The sequence below is a fragment of the Carettochelys insculpta genome, chromosome 9 (genome assembly GCF_033958435.1).
Source record: "Carettochelys insculpta isolate YL-2023 chromosome 9, ASM3395843v1, whole genome shotgun sequence".
In the NCBI taxonomy this organism is placed as follows: domain Eukaryota; kingdom Metazoa; phylum Chordata; order Testudines; family Carettochelyidae; genus Carettochelys; species Carettochelys insculpta.
Genome location: NC_134145.1, coordinates 37,947,085 through 37,964,074, shown reverse-complemented (window position 1 = coordinate 37,964,074; position 16,990 = coordinate 37,947,085). Strand labels below are relative to the sequence as shown.

The window sequence follows — 16,990 nt, the reverse complement described above, 5'->3', positions numbered from 1 at the left end:
TCTCGAGAGAGACAAAATGAGAGGTGGCAAAAATGCAAAATCTGTATTATTTTATGTGCTTTAAAAGACCCCTTTAAAAACAATATTTAAAACAGTTCTACAAGTTAGCCTACTAAGAAAAAAGCCTTTTCATTAGTGGCACCTGTACTTAAACAAAAGTTGAGCAGCAGCAGTAGCAAAACTATTCAAACTAGATAGTTAATCCACTTTAATGGAACGTCACCCACATATTTTTGTTGCAGTAAACATTATTTTAAAGAACTACACAAAATCTTTGCAATCTTTTAATGTGACAAATCCACTATAACAAAGCCCTATTTCCTACTCTACATGAATGCAGGCAGCATTGTCATATGATTAGTAGTATTACTTTTAAAGTAATTGCACATCAGTATGTCATTTGTCTGTAGAGTTTAATAGGTATGTATGCAAATTTTCAAAATATGTGAAGTTATAATCAGCACCATCCTGTATTAAAGTTTTGGTGCAAAATCTGCAAAGGTGAATATACAATAATATTGATACAGCGTTTGCTGTGAAAAATTCATTTGTCCTTAGACATAAATATAAATAAAATCAAAAAGTTGGCACATTCAGGAACTAAAGTGTGTTCAAGACCATAATTTTGATTAATATTGCCACCCTCAGAGAATGATTTTAGTCTGATGAGACAAGTTGTAAGAGAAAACTCTTCATGGTCGGTTCTTGCATTGTGCTTTCTTCCCCCAACCACATGAAATCCACAAGCTCATGCACACCATACATCAGCAATGTCCAATGACAGTCAGGCTGAAGGTCAGTAATTTGGCACATCAAAGATGTTTCTGAATCAGCTCAAAAAGAAATAGAGCACAAGATTTATCAAAGTGTGTTAATTCTTGGTCATATAGATCAGCTGACATGTCTCCTTTCATTCTTTGTAAGCTCTTGTGGGGGATGTTCCTTTATAGAAGATGTTTCTTGTGTTCTCTGGGCTGCTTCCTCTTTCAGGGATTAAAATAATGTTACCTTTTCTTCGAAGTGTGGAGTCTCGGCTTGAAGAGATGGACAGAGTTTCTGAGCCAATTTCACTTCCCTCCACTGGTGTGACTCTTATAGTGGTAATCCCATGATGGTGATGCTCACTGTTATCTATGTTACTTCTTTTCCTGTCTCCAGATCCATAAGTGTCTTTCAAGGATTCACAGCTCTCAGAGTCTCTATTGAGATCATTTAGTTCATAAGCTTGGCGAAGGATTACTTTCTCGGGTGCTTTCCATTTCCAAGATCCACTCCCTTCACCTTCTGATGGCATCTGAATTATGGGTCTGTTATTTTCTGGATGGGCCTCAACTCTTACAATGCCACTGGGTTCATGATCTGTCAAGGTTTTATATCGGATAGCTCCAGTACAGGTGACCGTGCTGCCCTCTGAACTCTTAGGACTGCTCTGAAGCACTCCTTGCTGCTTTGACATGGCTATTACTTGCATGATTCTTGGCTGACTGTTGCTTCTACATGCAACACTCTTCTCAGCAGCTTTCAGCCATTTGGCCCTAGCTGAACTACTTTTGGGAGATGTGTTTATATTTTCCTGAGTCTCTTCAGGAATATGAACTAGCTGTGAAGAACCAGGCCGTGACTGAATAGAAACTCTTGGCCCACCTGTAAGACCAGTGTTATTACAACCTGGAATGTTGCCAGGCTGAATTTTCAGGTATTGATTGCTGGGGCCATGAGGATCACCATTCACACCCACTCTAGATGGCTCAGAGCTTGATCTCATTTCTATTGCCCTTGGTGGTGACTGGCCAGATTCAGTTTCTATTACTTGCAAAGACAATTTTCGACTTTCATTCTTGTTCTTCCATTGAGAAAGTAGTTGCTTGGAACGAGCAGAGTCCATTGACGCATGGATTGTTGCATTTCGTCTGGCTGGATCTTCCAGTGATGGTGTGTTAACCCTTGGCAACGTGTTGCTGAAAGTAACCATATTTTCCTTTCCCATGGGGCTTCGTGGGGTTATAATCTCCACATCAGCATTTGCTCTCTTGATGTTAGTCAGGGATCCAGAATTTCTCTGGTTTCTATTCAAAATACTCTCAGAATGGTGAGAGGAAAGTCCATCATTGCCGCTACCATTTTTACCTGGTAAAATTCTGTTGGCATCTTGACTAAGGTCTGTCAAAGATCGTAATGGTTCCCTTTGCAGATTCTGGTGAAGCACAGTCTCTTCACTTGGTAAGAAGTTACCCACAGCATACAGACCCTGATATTTGGATAGAAGCATTAGACAATTGTGAAAAAACACATATTTTTAAGCACTTCTAATTATAGTTCCATGGCTTTAAACACACAGAAAACAAGTAATATTAATATAGCTAAATTGATAGGATTTGTTCAATCTGTTTTCTTTCCGTTATTATTTATCCTCACCAATACAAACTGGTCCAAATTTTGCCCTCAGTTCTGTACATTCAGGTAAATTCTGATCCTTTGTTACACTCATGTAGTCTACGCAAATAACTGGAAAAAGTGGAGGATTATTTTCCCCACTTCTGTCCTCCCCCCGTGCAACAAACCAGCAGACACAGTGCAAGGGAGAATACTTTTGTTTTGAAAATAATATTTTCATAATTCCTGGCCGTTGCCTAAGAAATGTTTACAGCCACATAACTGCTTCGTCTGATTCACTGAATCTTGTTCCAGCCTGATTAGTTTTCTGTTCAGCGGTTCTGCCCTTTCTATAGCATAATGACCATGCAATACATTTTCTACATCATAAACAATTTAGCAGCTTTGAATCAATTGGATTCCAAGTTATGCAGTACTTCAACAGGCTTTAGTTTCGTGACATTTACACATTCATGGGCCACTTGTGAAACAATATAACTTAAAGAAATTCTAGCGAGACAGAATAATTCATAACCAGTTGAAATTCTTGAGCTAATCACTTCCGTTAATTCCTTGCACTACTCCCAGATTTCTCTGTAATTACACAGTATTAATTGCCCCTTATTCTGCCTCCCCACTGATTTTCAGTTTTCAGGGCAGGTTCCTTGTTTACAGGGCATTTAGAGATTTGGGAGGGAGGGATAGCTCAGTGGTTAAAGCACTGGCCTTGTAAACACAGGGCTGTGAGCCTAATCCTTCAGGGGGCCTTCCAAGGGTCTGGGGCATGTTAGACTTAAAAAGAAATGTCAGGGATGGTGATAAATACTGCTGTGAGTGCAGGGGACTGGACTCGATGACCTCTCAAAGTCCCTTCCAGTTCTATGAGATAGGTATATCTATCTATAGTAACAGAGTCGGGGCAGCAGACCTCAGGTGGAAGGCAGCCCAGAAACCAGCCTGGGTGAGGAAAAAGAAAGGAGGAGTTAATTAAGCTCCCAGGTAGATGTAATAGGGCATGGTACAGGTAATCATTTAGCATCCAGCTGAGCTAACTGCTGGGATGCTTAAAAGCAGGGAGGCAAACAGAGCAGAGAGAGGGGAGAGAAGGTAGGGGAGTGTGAGAGACACTGTGAAGGAAGCAAAAAGGAGTAAGAGCAGATCAGGAGGAGAGTGCCGACAGTAGGGCTCGGGAGGGAGGAGCGGTGGGCTCCCCTGCCTAAGCCAGGTCAACAGGTCTGTCGGGAAGAGGCCAGGGGCCGGAGCCAAGGTGGAGGTGGCACCTTGCCACTATATATATGTAGTGTGAAAGAGAAGTTACTCACCTGTAATAACGATGGTTCTTCGAGATGTGTCCCCGTGGGTGCTCCACAATAGGTGTCGGGCTCTCCTGGCACCACAGGTCGGAATTCTTCTAGCAGTTTCTATTGGATCGCACATGCGGTGACGTGCGCCGCTCCCTTGCGCGCCCCCGGCCATGTGCACGATCCGGTCCCTGCCAGTTCCTTGACCAACTGCCTCGGATGCTCCTGAAAAACACCAGACAGAGATCCGAACTGGGGAGGATGGGCGGGTGGTGGAGCACCCACGGGGACACATCTTGAAGAACCATCATTACTACAGGTGAGTAACTTCTCTTTCTTCTTTGAGTGGTCCCCGTGGGTGCTCCACAATAGGTGACTACCCAGCAGTAACCCAAGTAAGGAGGTGGGTAATCGATTCATGTGTAGCTTGCCCCCAAGAGGACTGCTGTCGACAGATGGGTATTCTCCTCGAATACCCGATGCAGGGCATAATGCTTGGTGAAGGTGTCATAGGATGACCAGGTTGCCGCTCTACAGATGTCTTTTAACGCGATGCCCTTGAAAAAGGCTGTTGATGCCGCCACCGACCTGGTGGAGTGAGCCCTAGGCGGGGCCAACAAAGGGGTCTTTCAAAGCTCGTAGTACGTTTTTATACAGGACACAATGTGCTTTGAAATTCTCTGTGAAGAGAGGCCTTCCCCTTTTTACCTGGGAGTGAGAGACACCAGAAGCCTGTCTGTTTTCCGGAAGGACTTAGTTCCGTCTATGTAAAAGGCCAGCGCCCTTCTCACGTCTAGGAGATGTAGACGCGCCTCCTTGATGGAGCTGTGAGGCTTCGGGTAAAACGAGGGTAAAACTATTGGTCCGTTAAGATGGAACTCCGAGGAAACTTTTGGAACGAAGGCTGGGTGTAACCATAAGATTACCGCCTCCTTTGAGAATACTGTGCAGTGAGGCGTTGCCATCACTGCTGCGAGCTCGCTCACCCTGCGGGCTGACGTAATCGCAAGGAGGAAGGTAGTTTTCATCATAAGGAGTCGGAGGGGTACCATGGCTAATGGTTCAAAGGGTGGTCCTGATAGCGTGCTGAGCACCAAGCCCAAACTCCACGACAGCGGAAGCGGTTTTTGAGGGGGGTACAGGTTTACCAGCCCCTTCAAGAACCTTGTGACGATAGGGTGGGCAAATACAGTGGGCCCTTCCTCTGTATGCCGAAAAGCTGATATAGCAGCGAGGTGGACCTTTAGCGAGGATAGAGAAAGCCTGTCTCGTTTGAGGTCCAATATGTATTCTAGTATTACGGTTATAGGAACGTCAAGGGGAGCTAACTGTTTGGCAGAACACCAGGCTGTAAATTGAGTCCATTTCTGTTCATAAGTCCTCCTGGTGGAGGTCCTTCGGCTACACTCCAAGACTTGTTGTACTCCCTCCGTACACGTGCTCTCTAAGGCGCTGAGCCATGGATTAACCATGCTTGTAGGCGCAGTCCCTGAGGGTGCGGGTGCACTATGGACCCCTGAGCCTGCGTGAGTAAGTCCAGCACCACCGGTAGGGGGAGTGGTGGATGATCTGACATGCGTAGAAGCAAGGGAAACCATTGTTGCCGGTCCCAAGTTGGAACTATGAGTATCATGCGAGCTCTCTCCTTCTGGCTTTCTGCAGAACCTTGTGGATAAGCGTTGTGGGGGGAAACACATAGAGTAGAGGGCCCTTCCATGAAATCATGAATGCGTCCCCCAGAGACCTCCTGCCCTATTCCTGCTCTGGAGCAGTACTGGGAACACTTCTTGTTGTACTGGGTGGCAAACAAATCGAGTTGGGGAAACCCCCATGTACAAAATATGCGCCGTAGCAGGTCAGAGCGGATCTGCCATTCGTGCATGAGTGTGAAGCGCCTGCTCAGCTGATCTGCCTTCACGTTGTGGGTGCCCGGCAAGTATGAGGCTTTCAACGTTATGTTGTTGGCGATGCACCAGTTCCACAATCGGACTGCTTCCACACATAACGCACGGGATCGTGCCCCTCCTTGTCGATTGATGTAGAACATAGTGGAGGTATTGTCGGTATTGATCCCAACTACCTTGCCATGCAGGTATTCTCGAAAATGTCTGCACGCGTTGAACACTGCTCTGAGCTCCAGTATGTTTATGTGCAGTGTCTGTTCCACAGGGGACCACAGCCCTTGCGTCACCTTGCTGCCAATGTGAGCTCCCCATCCTATGTGGGAGGCGTCGGTAGTAAGAAAAATAGAAATTTGTGGTTGGTGGAAAGGCACCCCCACTAGCAGATTCTCGGGGTTTTCCCACCACGCTAGGGATCTGCGCACCTCCGTCATGAGCGACACTACCCTGTGGACAGTGTGGGATGCCGGTTTGTAAACACTCGCCAGCCAATGCTGCAGGCTTTGCATGTGTAACCTGGCATTCTGTACCACAAACGTCGCTGCCGCCATGTGCCCCAACAGTTGCAGACACGTTAGGACTGGCACCATGGGGCTGTACGTCATGACTTGCACCCAGGAGTTGATGGCGCGGAAGTGGGCGTCAGGCAGGTATACTCTTGCTGTGATAGAGTTTATGCGTGCCCCTATGAACTCTATAGCTTGCGCGTGTTCGGTCTTTGACTTTGCGAGGTTGATAACTAGGCCCAGCGAAGTAAACGTGTTCGCGGTGACGCGTATCATGCATAGGACCTCTGCTTTTGAGGCCCCTTTCAGTAGACAGTCGTCCAGATATGGGAAAATAAACACCCCCGGTCTGTGCAGGTAGGCTGATACCACTGCCAGGGTTTTGGTAAAGACTCTGGGTGCTGAGGATAGGCCGAACGGAAGAACCCTGTACTGGAAATGTTCCCCGCCGACCGTGAAGCGGAGGAAGCGCCTGTGTGCCGGGTGGATTGTTACAGGAAAGTAAGCATCTTGTAAGTTGAGGGCTGCAAACCAGTCTCCGTCGTCCAGTGCCGTAAGTATGGAGGCAACTGTGATCATCTGAAAGCGTTGCTTGCGCAAGTAACGGTTGAGGCCCCATAGATCCAAAATTGGCCTCCAGCCTCCTGTTTTCTTCTCTGTTAGGAAGTAGCGTGAATAAAAACCTTTCCCTTGGAATTGTTCCGGCACTCTTTCCACCGCCCCTATGAACATGAGGTAATCTACCTCCTGCTTCAGCCTCGCCTCGTGGGCAGCGTCCCTGAGATGAGGCCGGGCGGGAGGCTTCGTCGGTGGAAGTGACTGGAAAGGGATCGTGTAACCCATGGCTATAATTTCTAGCACCCATTTGTCTGTGGTGATCTTTTGCCATTGGGAGTGGAACAGTTTGAGGCGATGATGGAACATGAGATGAGAATGGCATTGAGCGATGGTATTGATAGTGCAGCCCCCGACATACTCGTCAAACTTGCTGCCTCTGGGCCTGTCCCAAGGGTGTACGGCTTTGTTGAGAACATCGCCTGGGAGCCCTGTACTGCTGCTGCTGTTGATGGCGCCCTTGGTCGTAGCCTCGCTGATATTGAGCGCGCTGCGGTTGGTAAGCATAGCGTCTTTGCTGAGGATAAAATTTCTTTTTCTTGTATGGGGGAGTATAAATACCCAAGGTCCTAAGTGTGGCCCTCGAGTCTTTGCTGGAGTGGAGGACCGAGTCGGTTGAGTCCGCAAACAGCTTTTGCTCATCAAAGGGAAGATCCACGATCTTCACCTGCAGGTCCCTGGGGATACCAGACGTCTAGAGCCAGGATTCCCTACGCATTTCCACTGCTGTGCCTGTTGAATGTGCCGCTCTGTCTGCCACGTCCAGGGCAATCTGGACTCCCGTCTGCAACGCCGCATAGCCCTCTTGGACAATCACCTTTAACACTGGCTTCTTGTCCTCCGGGAGTGAATCCATGAGGGGAGTGAGTCTAGAGTAATTGTCAAAGTTATGGTTTGATAGATGTGCCGCGTAATTTGCCATTCTCAATAATAGGGTAGAGGAGGAACAGACCTTCCTGCCAAACAGCTCTAGCTTCTTAGCATCTTTATCCGACCCCCCCGATTTGTACTGAGACGTCTGCGACCTCTGCTGGGACGATTCCACCACCAAAGAATTGGGTTGCGGGTGACTAAAGAGGAACTCCATGCCCTTGGCTGGGACGAAGTACTTCTTATCCGCTCTCTTGTTCGTAGGCGGAATAGAGGCTGGAGTCTGCCATATGTTAGTGGCTGACTCCATAATGGCTTCGTCCAGCGGGATAGCGATTTTAGATGAAGCCGGGGGTCTCAAATTTTTCAGGAGTTTATGGTGCTTCTCCTGCACCTCTGCTATTTGAAAGTCCTGCGTGAAAGCTACTCTTTTGAACAGCTCCTGGAATTGTTTAAGGTCATCCGGAGGGGAGACATCCCTGGGGGCCATGGCCTCATCTGGGGAGGATGAGGAGGTACCGCTGGGGTAAACCTCCCCCAAATCCTCTGGCTCCCGAGTTCGGTGATATACTTGCTCCCTGGAGGACTGTGAAGGGAAATCTCGGGATTCTGGACCTAATTGCCCCTGGGACAACTGTGTTCCCGTCCCAGAGCGAGAGTGTACACGGGAGTATTGACGAGTAGTAGGAGAGGACCTGCCCCTGGATCTAGACCTGCGGTGTCTGTGTTCAGCATGATGAGGACGACCATAGCAGCATGGGCAAGGGCCCGGTGATGGAGACCTGGACCACGATAGGGGAGTGTACCCATGATGTCTGGGAGAGCGGGACCTCCGCGACGACATAGATAGTGGTGAAGCTGGTTTGTGATAGTACTCATGGGGATCCATGCCCAAAAATGGTGAAGGTGGCCCGAGCCACGGCGAAACTGGTTGGAGGAACGGAGAGGGAGGCCCGAGATAAGCCGGTGGAGTTACAGCCTGGCGGTGCGGCGTGTGTATCTCGGGGGGGAGGGGTCTGGGTGATAAGGGCAGTGCAGCCCTGCCTGGAGATGGACTAAGGTGCTGAGTTTTTGCTTTTGCCTTGCCCCTCCCCTGTGGGGTGGGCGCCGCTCCCTCCCGTGCCGGGGATCTCGGCCCTGTTGTCGGCGCCGCGCTCGGCACCGTCAGCAGTGGTGCCGCGTGGGTAGCTTCCTCTGGCGCCGACAGGCTCCATGCTGGGTGCCCCTGCACCATCGGCGCCGCGGAAGCCGGTGCCACATGCATTGGTGCTGCCGATTCCGGCGCTTGCCGCGCTGGCGCTCGTGGTGCCTTCCGTGCTGCCTGTTGTGTAATTGGAAGCTCGGTCTCTGCCATGTGCGCTGCTGCGCTGCTGCTTTCATGAGCTCACGGCTGGGGGCTCTGCGTTCCGCTCGTCCTGCCCACTGGGCCCACCGGCAAGGATCGAGTCGGGGAGAGTTTCCTCCTCTTCTGCACAGAGGGGGGTCAAAGAGGCTGCCTTCCATTCATGCGACCTAGAGGGCCCTTCTGCGTGAGGTTTCTCCGGCGGTTCAGGCTGGAGAGCCTGATCAAACAAGATCATTTTGAGCCTCATCTCTCTGTCTTTCCTGGCCCTGGCTGTAAGCTTAGCGCAGTGGGAACACTTCTGGGTAACGTGCGACTCTCCCAGGCAGTGAATGAATTCACTATGCCCATCAGAGGTCGGCATAGCCTCGCGGCATGACTCACACTTCTTAAACCCCGAAGAAGCCATCGCCGTGAGTCTTTACTGTTAATAGGGTACTTAGCCACTAATCAGTGCTTTCTAACCCAAAATAACATTCACGGCCTTCAGGGCAGCGGATGGCTTAACAGCATTCTTGCCCGCCCCTCTCTCCTTCGTTCCTCTTCTCTCTGCTGTCTAATATTCTCTTCCTTTCTCTTTTTTTTTTTTTTAGTAGTGACAAAACAAACGAACTACATGTAAAAAACAACTATCTTATCTGTCTCTGGCTTTAGCCGGAGCGGATTCTGTCTGCAGCCGATGGCGGTTGAGAAGGAACTGGCGGGGACCGGATTGCGCACATGGCCGGGGGCGCGCAAGGGAGCGGCGCGCGTTGGCGCATGCGCAATCCAATAGAAACTGATAGAAGAGTTCCAATCTGTGGCGCTGGGCGAGCCCAACACCTATTGTGGAGCACCCACAGGGACCACTCGAAGAAGAAGTAAGCCATCCTGCAACAGCCAAGGGACAAGTTAAGTCAAGAACTTGTTTGAGAGTGTGTTTCAACTCTTTCTTTCTTTTTCTTTCTTTTTTATTTTCCTGTGAGTTTTTTAAGTCTCTATATAGGGTTATTTTGTGTGGCATTCACCTATCAACTCCTGATCAGGCTACAGTACACAGGAACCGGCCACCTTCATGTCAGTGTGGTTTCACTCTGCCTCTATAGCCATGCTCTGGTCACAGCACTGCATACAGCTGTACTGTCATATGTTGTCATGATGTGACTGAACATCATCTATTTTAATATTATATTGAAAAACATTTCTGATTCACTTTCATTCATAACTGGATTTGGAGAAACTTCTTTTCACCCACCCAGGACCTAGGCAAAATGCTGGTGCTAGAATTCCTTGAGCACTTTTGAGATGGAGGGGGTGGGTTAGCTAGCCTGGCAGTGTTCTGCAGACTTATGCAGATGGAGAACCACCAAACCAGGGATTTGTCCAGAGCTCCATTTCCTTGTGCACCACAACACAAAGCACTGGAGGATATTTCCAATGCTTTACACCAATGGCGGTGAGGAAAGCTAAGCTGCTCTACCATGCCTGTGACAATCCTTGTTCAGGCCTCACAGTTCTGCACAAACTGCCTACATGTTCCAACAATGTGCAAGTGCACACTGTTGTCTTAATTTGTTACCAATGTGGCAACATATTTTACTGGTTATGCTAATTTTGACTCTTTTACAGTTCATATATAATTGTGGTAACAAAACTGAACGTTGTAATAGAAGCTACATATGGCAGCAAACGCTGATGTAATCCATCAAATCATAGAACACAAGAACTGAAAAGGACCTCAAGGGGTCATCAAGTCCAGTCCCCTGCCCTTGTGGCAGGACCAAGCACTGTCTACGCCAGGGAGAGGCAACCAATATAGCAAGAAGAGCCATGTTTTCCAATTTGGTAAAAAATTCAGTAATTTAAGAGCTGCAATGCATGTTTGGTCCTCAATAAATAGCCTCAAACCACACTTTTTGTAACCCATACTTTAAAAACAGCACGCGCACATGTGTGCGCGTGCACACACACACACTAATTTGTTATGCAATGCATGTTTACTGCAGGATGTTCGCAAACTTTTTACATATTCTACTTCCTCACACTTTATGTGTGTGTTTGTACCACTGTCTTGACTTTCATTCCCAAACCTTCTCTCTCTCTGGAGGACGCTAGGGGGCGTTATCCAATGTTTTGAGATCACGTATTGTTTGCTATTTAGATGTGAGTTGTTCACTTCTGGGCTTCTAGATATTCACCATTTATCGAAAATAATCAGAAAGGATATACACACACACATTATATATATATTTAACTTCACAATTATACCATTGGGAGCCACATGAGACTCCAGAGCCACAGGGTGCAGACTCCTGGTCTAGACCATCCCTGATAGATGTCTGTCTAACCTGCTCTTACATATCACCAGGAATGGAGATTCCATGACCTCCCAAATCAATTTATTCCAATGTTTTACCATGCTGACAGTTAAGGAAGTTTTTCCTAATGTCCAACCTAAACCTCCTATGCTGTAGTTTAAGTCCACTGATTCTTGTCCTGACCTCAGAGGCCAAGGAGGACAATTTTTCCCCCTCCTCCTTGTAACCCTCTTTTAGGTACGTGAAAACTGCTATCATGTCCCCTCTAAGTCTTCCGTTTTCTAAACTAAACAAGCCCAGTTCTTTCAGTCTTCCCTCACAGCCCATGTTCTCTCGAGCTTTAATCATTCTTGTTGTTCTTCTCTAGACCTTCCCTAATTTCTCCACTTCTTTCTTGAAATGTGGTTCCCAGAACTGGACACAAGACTCCAGCTGAGGCTTAATGAGCAGAGAGGAGAGCAGAAGAATGACTTCATATCTTGCTCATGACACTCCTATTATTTTAGCTACAGTACTAATTGCAAGTGTTTGGATAGAAAAGTCACAAGATACTTTCAAATAGCATGTATTGTTTTAGAGCTGTTTCCATGTACTGTACAATGTTAAATTACATTTCCTTTTAATAGTCATGTTATACATTATAGCACAGCCTGGAGGAGCAAGGAAAGGGTCAGCTGAGAGCTTCTTGGCGGAGAAGCTGCAAAGAATGGAAAGTCCAGCAGGCCCTCTGTGGAATGAGGAGGGAGACGGGGCTGGTTGGCCAGTGGTGGGGCTAACCTCCTTGAGCTGGAGAGCCAGTACTGGGAGTCTGAAAAGGACTGAGTTACTGTCCTGTGTCTAGGATAGAAGCCCTTAGACTGATCATTCCCAGGTAGATGGCCAGGAAAGGAAGGTCTTAAAATAAGACAAAAAAGTACCGGGAACACAGTGCTGATATCGACTCTTAGGTGGGAGACACATTAGTTTTGTCCTCAAGGAGGAGAATGGAAAAAGTGTTGTAGCTTTACATGCTTACTATGGTCTGCGGAGAATGATTTTACTTCAAGGATTTTGGGGAAACAGATGCTTGCGAATAAATTATGTATGCCTAGAGGTGGGAATTCATGTTGGTCACTGAAAAATGCATGTTCCTTTCATGGGCAAAGAAAAGGGCAACTGAGGATGGCACATCTGTTGTGCTGAAGCCTGCTGCATAAGGGCACCCCAGTTGGGGTCTCATCCCTATTACAGGCATCAGTTTCAAATGGAGATAGCTGCCTCCTATTCCCTCTTACTCAGTTTTTCTCCAGAAACGACACCTACATGGTCTCCTTTAGTCCATTGTTGAAAACCTACTTTATCATCAGTCAGAATGACTTTATGTGATCAAGAAGTACTTGCCTTCTAAAACTTAAAACACATTCATACTGTACTTACCAAATAGAGAGCAATTCCTCCTCCTATTAGGAAACCACAATAAACATCAACTGGATGGTTCTTGTACTGGGTGATACGTGTCAGACCACATATAATTCCACAGATGATAAATGCGAAGACGAGAAGAGGTTTCAGAAGTTTGGAAGAGTCAGTCAAAGTAGAATTGAAGTACATCTTGAAAAGAAAAAAGGTGATTTATGAAATGCCAGATTGACATAAGAGGGCATGACTTTATTTCATGTACTTTTTCTTCAACTGAACACAAAGGAATGCCGGGTATATTTTTTAGCACCAATGTTGTAATTTTTTTTTCATTCTTGATAAAACCCATTCAGCTGCTTTAGAAAAATCTTTAGTCACAATGGGTCCACTTCCCAAGTCCTTAGCCAAGTCAAACTCTCACTCAAGACAGTGCAAGTTGGACTGAGTAAGGATTTGGTACATTGCAAGTGTAACTAGCTAAGGTGATAGTGCTTATGGAGCACAGGAACTGTCCTACTGAATGAGACGCTGGTCCATCTAATAGAGCATTTTTGAGACTTCTTAGTTCCAGATGCTTGGGAACAGTGTTCCTAAGCCAATGGGTTAAGCCTAGGTCAGTGTCCCAAAAACATTCGTGATGTGATTAAGACTTTATAATAATCTAAAACAGAAACAAATCTTGCTTCTCCACTTCCCTTAGCCTTCATGGCCAAGTACTGTCTGTCAAATGCGTAACCACGCACACGATTAATTTATAGTATCGGAGGGGTAGCCGTGTTAGTCTGGATCTGTAACAGCAATGAAGTGTCCTGTGGCACCTTATAGACTAACAGAAAAGTTTTGAGCATGAGCTTTCGTGAGCACAAACTCACTTCATCAGATGCTGGTCTTGAAAATCTGCAGGGCCAGGTATAAATAAGCTAGAGCAAGGGTGGGGATAACAAGTTTAGCTCAGTCAGCAAGGGTGAGGCTTACTACCAGCAGTTGGTCCGGAGGTGTGAACACCAAGGGAGGGGAAGCTGCTTCTGTATTTAGCCAGCCATTCGCAGTGTTTGTTTAAGCCTGAGCTAAGGGCGTCGAATTTGCAGATGAATTGTAGCTCAGAAATTTCTCTTTGGAGTCTGGTCCTGAAATTTCTTTGCTGTAGGATAGCTACTTTTAAGTCTGCTACTGTGTGGCCTGGGAGATTGAAGTGCTCTCCTATGGGTTTTTGTATATTGCCATTTCTGATATCTGATTTGTGTGCGTTTATTCTTTTACGTAGAGATTGTCCAGTTTGTCCGATGTATATAGCAGAGGGGCATTGCTGGCACATGATGGCATAAATTATATTGGTAGATGTGCAGCTGAATGAACCCACGACGGTGTGTCTGATCTGGTTAGGTCCTGTAATGGTGTTGCTGGTGTAGATATGTGGGCAGAGGTGGCAACGAGGTTTGTTGCATGGATGGGTCCCTGAGTTAGAGTGACTGTGGTACCAATATAATTTATGCTATCATGTGCCAGCAATGCCCCTCTGCTATATACATCAGACAAACTGGACAGTCTCTACATAAAAGAATAAACGCACACAAATCAGATATCAGAAATGGCAATATACAAAAACCTGTAGGAGAGCACTTCAATCTCCCGGGCCACACAGTAGCAGACTTAAAAGTAGCTATCCTACAGCAAAGAAATTTCAGGACCAGACTCCAAAGAGAAATTTCTGAGCTACAATTCATCTGCAAATTCGATGCCCTCAGCTCAGGCTTAAACAAAGACTGCGAATGGCTGGCTAAATACAGAAGCAGCTTCCCCTCCCTTGGTGTTCACACCTCCAGATCAACTGCTGACTGCTGACCTGCTGACTGAGCTAACCTTGTTATCCCCACCCTTGTTCTGGCTTATTTATACCTGGCCCTGCAGATTTGCAAGACCAGCATCTGATGAAGTGAGTCTGTGCTCATGAAAGCTCATGCTCAAAACTTTTCTGCTAGTCTATAAGGTGCCACAGGACCCTTTGCTGCGGTTAATTTGTATAGACTCATCGTGGTTATCCTTAATATATATTTTCCTCTTATTTTTACATTAAGTGTAAGAGGATGATGAATATTTTGGCTTTGCATTTGGAATCACTAACTTCAAAAAGTTAAGAAACTGTACTTTAGAAGAAGATGCAAGAGACCCCGCCATCAGCAGATGTGGGGAAAACATTCTCCTGCCCCACATGAAGATTTCATTTTAATCAGTCATGTTGGTTATTATTTAACGTTTGTTTGCATTTCAGTGGTGCCTAGAAGGACCAGTCATGGATGAGGACCCCAATGTGCTAGGTTCTGTATAAACACAGAACAAAAAGTCTACAGAAATTGGTTAAAGCCCTGAAGCATGAGATGTTGCTTCCAATCCTCTTAGCATTAACTCTAGATATTCTTATTGTTCACAAAAACATCCACTTGGAGTTTGAATCTTGCTTAGTTCTTAGCCTGTGACCAGTGCTCCTCCTTTTTAAAAAAAAAATTAAACATTCAATAAAGGCACAATTAACTCTAAATTAGCCAGGCACTCCTATGGTAAATATCAGTGGAACTATTCATATCAAACACATTCCTGATGTATCTCCCCTGAAGTCAATGCAGGTAAATCAAGGATGAATTTGTCCCTTAGTGTCTAGAGACTGTGTGCAGTGTTTGAAGTACAGTAGGAGGAAGGAAAAAGTCAGGATATGTTAAGTGTTATTTGAACTGCAAACTGAAATATTACTTTATAAGAAGTTGTTAAATATGCTTTAATGCTACACTCCAATACAAAGGATAATGTTGCTAGATGACAAATTATTTGGAACTACTGTGTCCCTATTGTATATTTTATAGTAATATTGAGTTTATTATAGCTATTTGTAATTTAATTTTGCTGTCAGACTCAGAGTATAGGAGCTTATTTATTTCCCTCCTACATTAGGTGACAAGTCATTTCAAACTAAACAGTAAATGATATTCTGACTTTTCTCTAGTACAAATGAATAAGGAACAGAGTAGATTACTTACCGAAATATATACAGCTGCAAAGGCTGCCAGAGTTGCATGTTGAGAAGGGAATGACTTTCTGCCAAGGAAGGACAATCAAATTACACTTCTCAGTTTAAATACACTGTGCTACTGCTCATTTAAAAAAACACATGGACTGGTATAGATATTTTTTAACTTACAAATCACAAGCAAATAAATAATCTCTTACTTTTTTCCCTAAATCCTCTTACTGTATTCTGGAGAAGGGATCTACTAAGACCTGAGTTAATAAAATGTTGTTTTAAATATTGAACAGCCAGACATTTCTGATATTAAAAAATAATTAGATGTGGTGAACTTTGAGCTTACTGATATTTTTCAAAGGGACAAATATATATAATTAAATTTCTGGATATTTGTTCATGAGGGGCCCCATTCGACAAACGTCTGTTCATATAAATCATTTAATTATTCCATTGACTTTATAGGAACTTCTTTTTTGGTAGGAAAGAACTAATAGTGGGTGTTTTGGGTATGCGGCACCTCTCAGGATCAGGGTCCACAGAGAGAACCTCAAAAATCTCATTCAAAAAATCCCACACAGTAAACAGATTAATATTTGATTAAGTCTTTCTTTCAATGGTTGGTGACTTGAATGCTTATTAAAGAAGAGGACTGTTACACATTATCTACCTTATTCTTTTTTTATCAATATATGTACTTCTGACTGAGGGAAAAAAAGTGAATGATTTCTTTGAGGAATATTGTTTAGCTGTCTACAGAGCTACTCAAACGATGGTGTTTTATTGCTTTTGAATAACTTCATCAACAACATTATTCTACAGCTGGTGAAGTTTGTCACTCAGATGCTTAGCTGCAGCCTAAGAGTCCTCAGCACAGTTCAGGAAGCCACCGTGCTTCTCCAAATGTTGGACCATCTGAACGCCACTCCTGGGCACTGCTCTAAATTGTGGCTGCTGCCAAGGAGCTCTAATACTAGGTGGGGGTTCCTGGGACATGAGAGTTGGGGGTCACATGCTTTTTTCCCTAATTGTGCCCACTGCTATAGGCAGTCAGGATGGTAAATGGAATAGGAGTTACTACAGTGGCACTACAACAGCTAAGGATCATCCCAAGCCAGTGGTTCTCAACCTATTTACCACTGTGGGCAGCAACCAATCCTACCTGAATGGCCCTGAGGATGGCACATGGACTGCAGCTTTGTGTTGAGGGGCTGCAAGCAGCCCACCAGCTGCAGGTTGAGAACCACCCCTAAGCAGAAGATCTCCTCTGGTGCCAAGATGCACTGACTGGCTACGTCTACACGTGAAGCCTACATCAAAGTAGCCTATTTCGATGTGGCGACATCGAAATAGGCTATTTCGATGAATAACGTC

The 16,990-nt window shown here is 45.6% G+C and overlaps 1 protein-coding gene across 2 annotated transcripts in view; it reads right to left on the bottom strand.

Annotated features, from left to right (window-relative positions):
• Nucleotides 1–910: 910 nt before the first annotated feature.
• The window catches only part of PLPPR4 (phospholipid phosphatase related 4), a 61,718-nt gene continuing 45,638 nt past the window's right edge, over nt 911–16,990 (bottom strand). The window contains exons 5-7 of one of the 2 annotated variants that reach the window (XM_075003401.1): nt 15,633–15,690; nt 12,622–12,795; nt 911–2,248 (exon numbers count right to left, since the gene is read on the bottom strand). In XM_075003401.1, the coding sequence (XP_074859502.1) occupies nt 911–2,248; nt 12,622–12,795; nt 15,633–15,690 (1,570 nt within the window). The remainder of the gene's footprint in view (nt 2,249–12,621; nt 12,796–15,632; nt 15,691–16,990) is intronic. The other variant, XM_075003402.1, reaches the window with a different exon arrangement.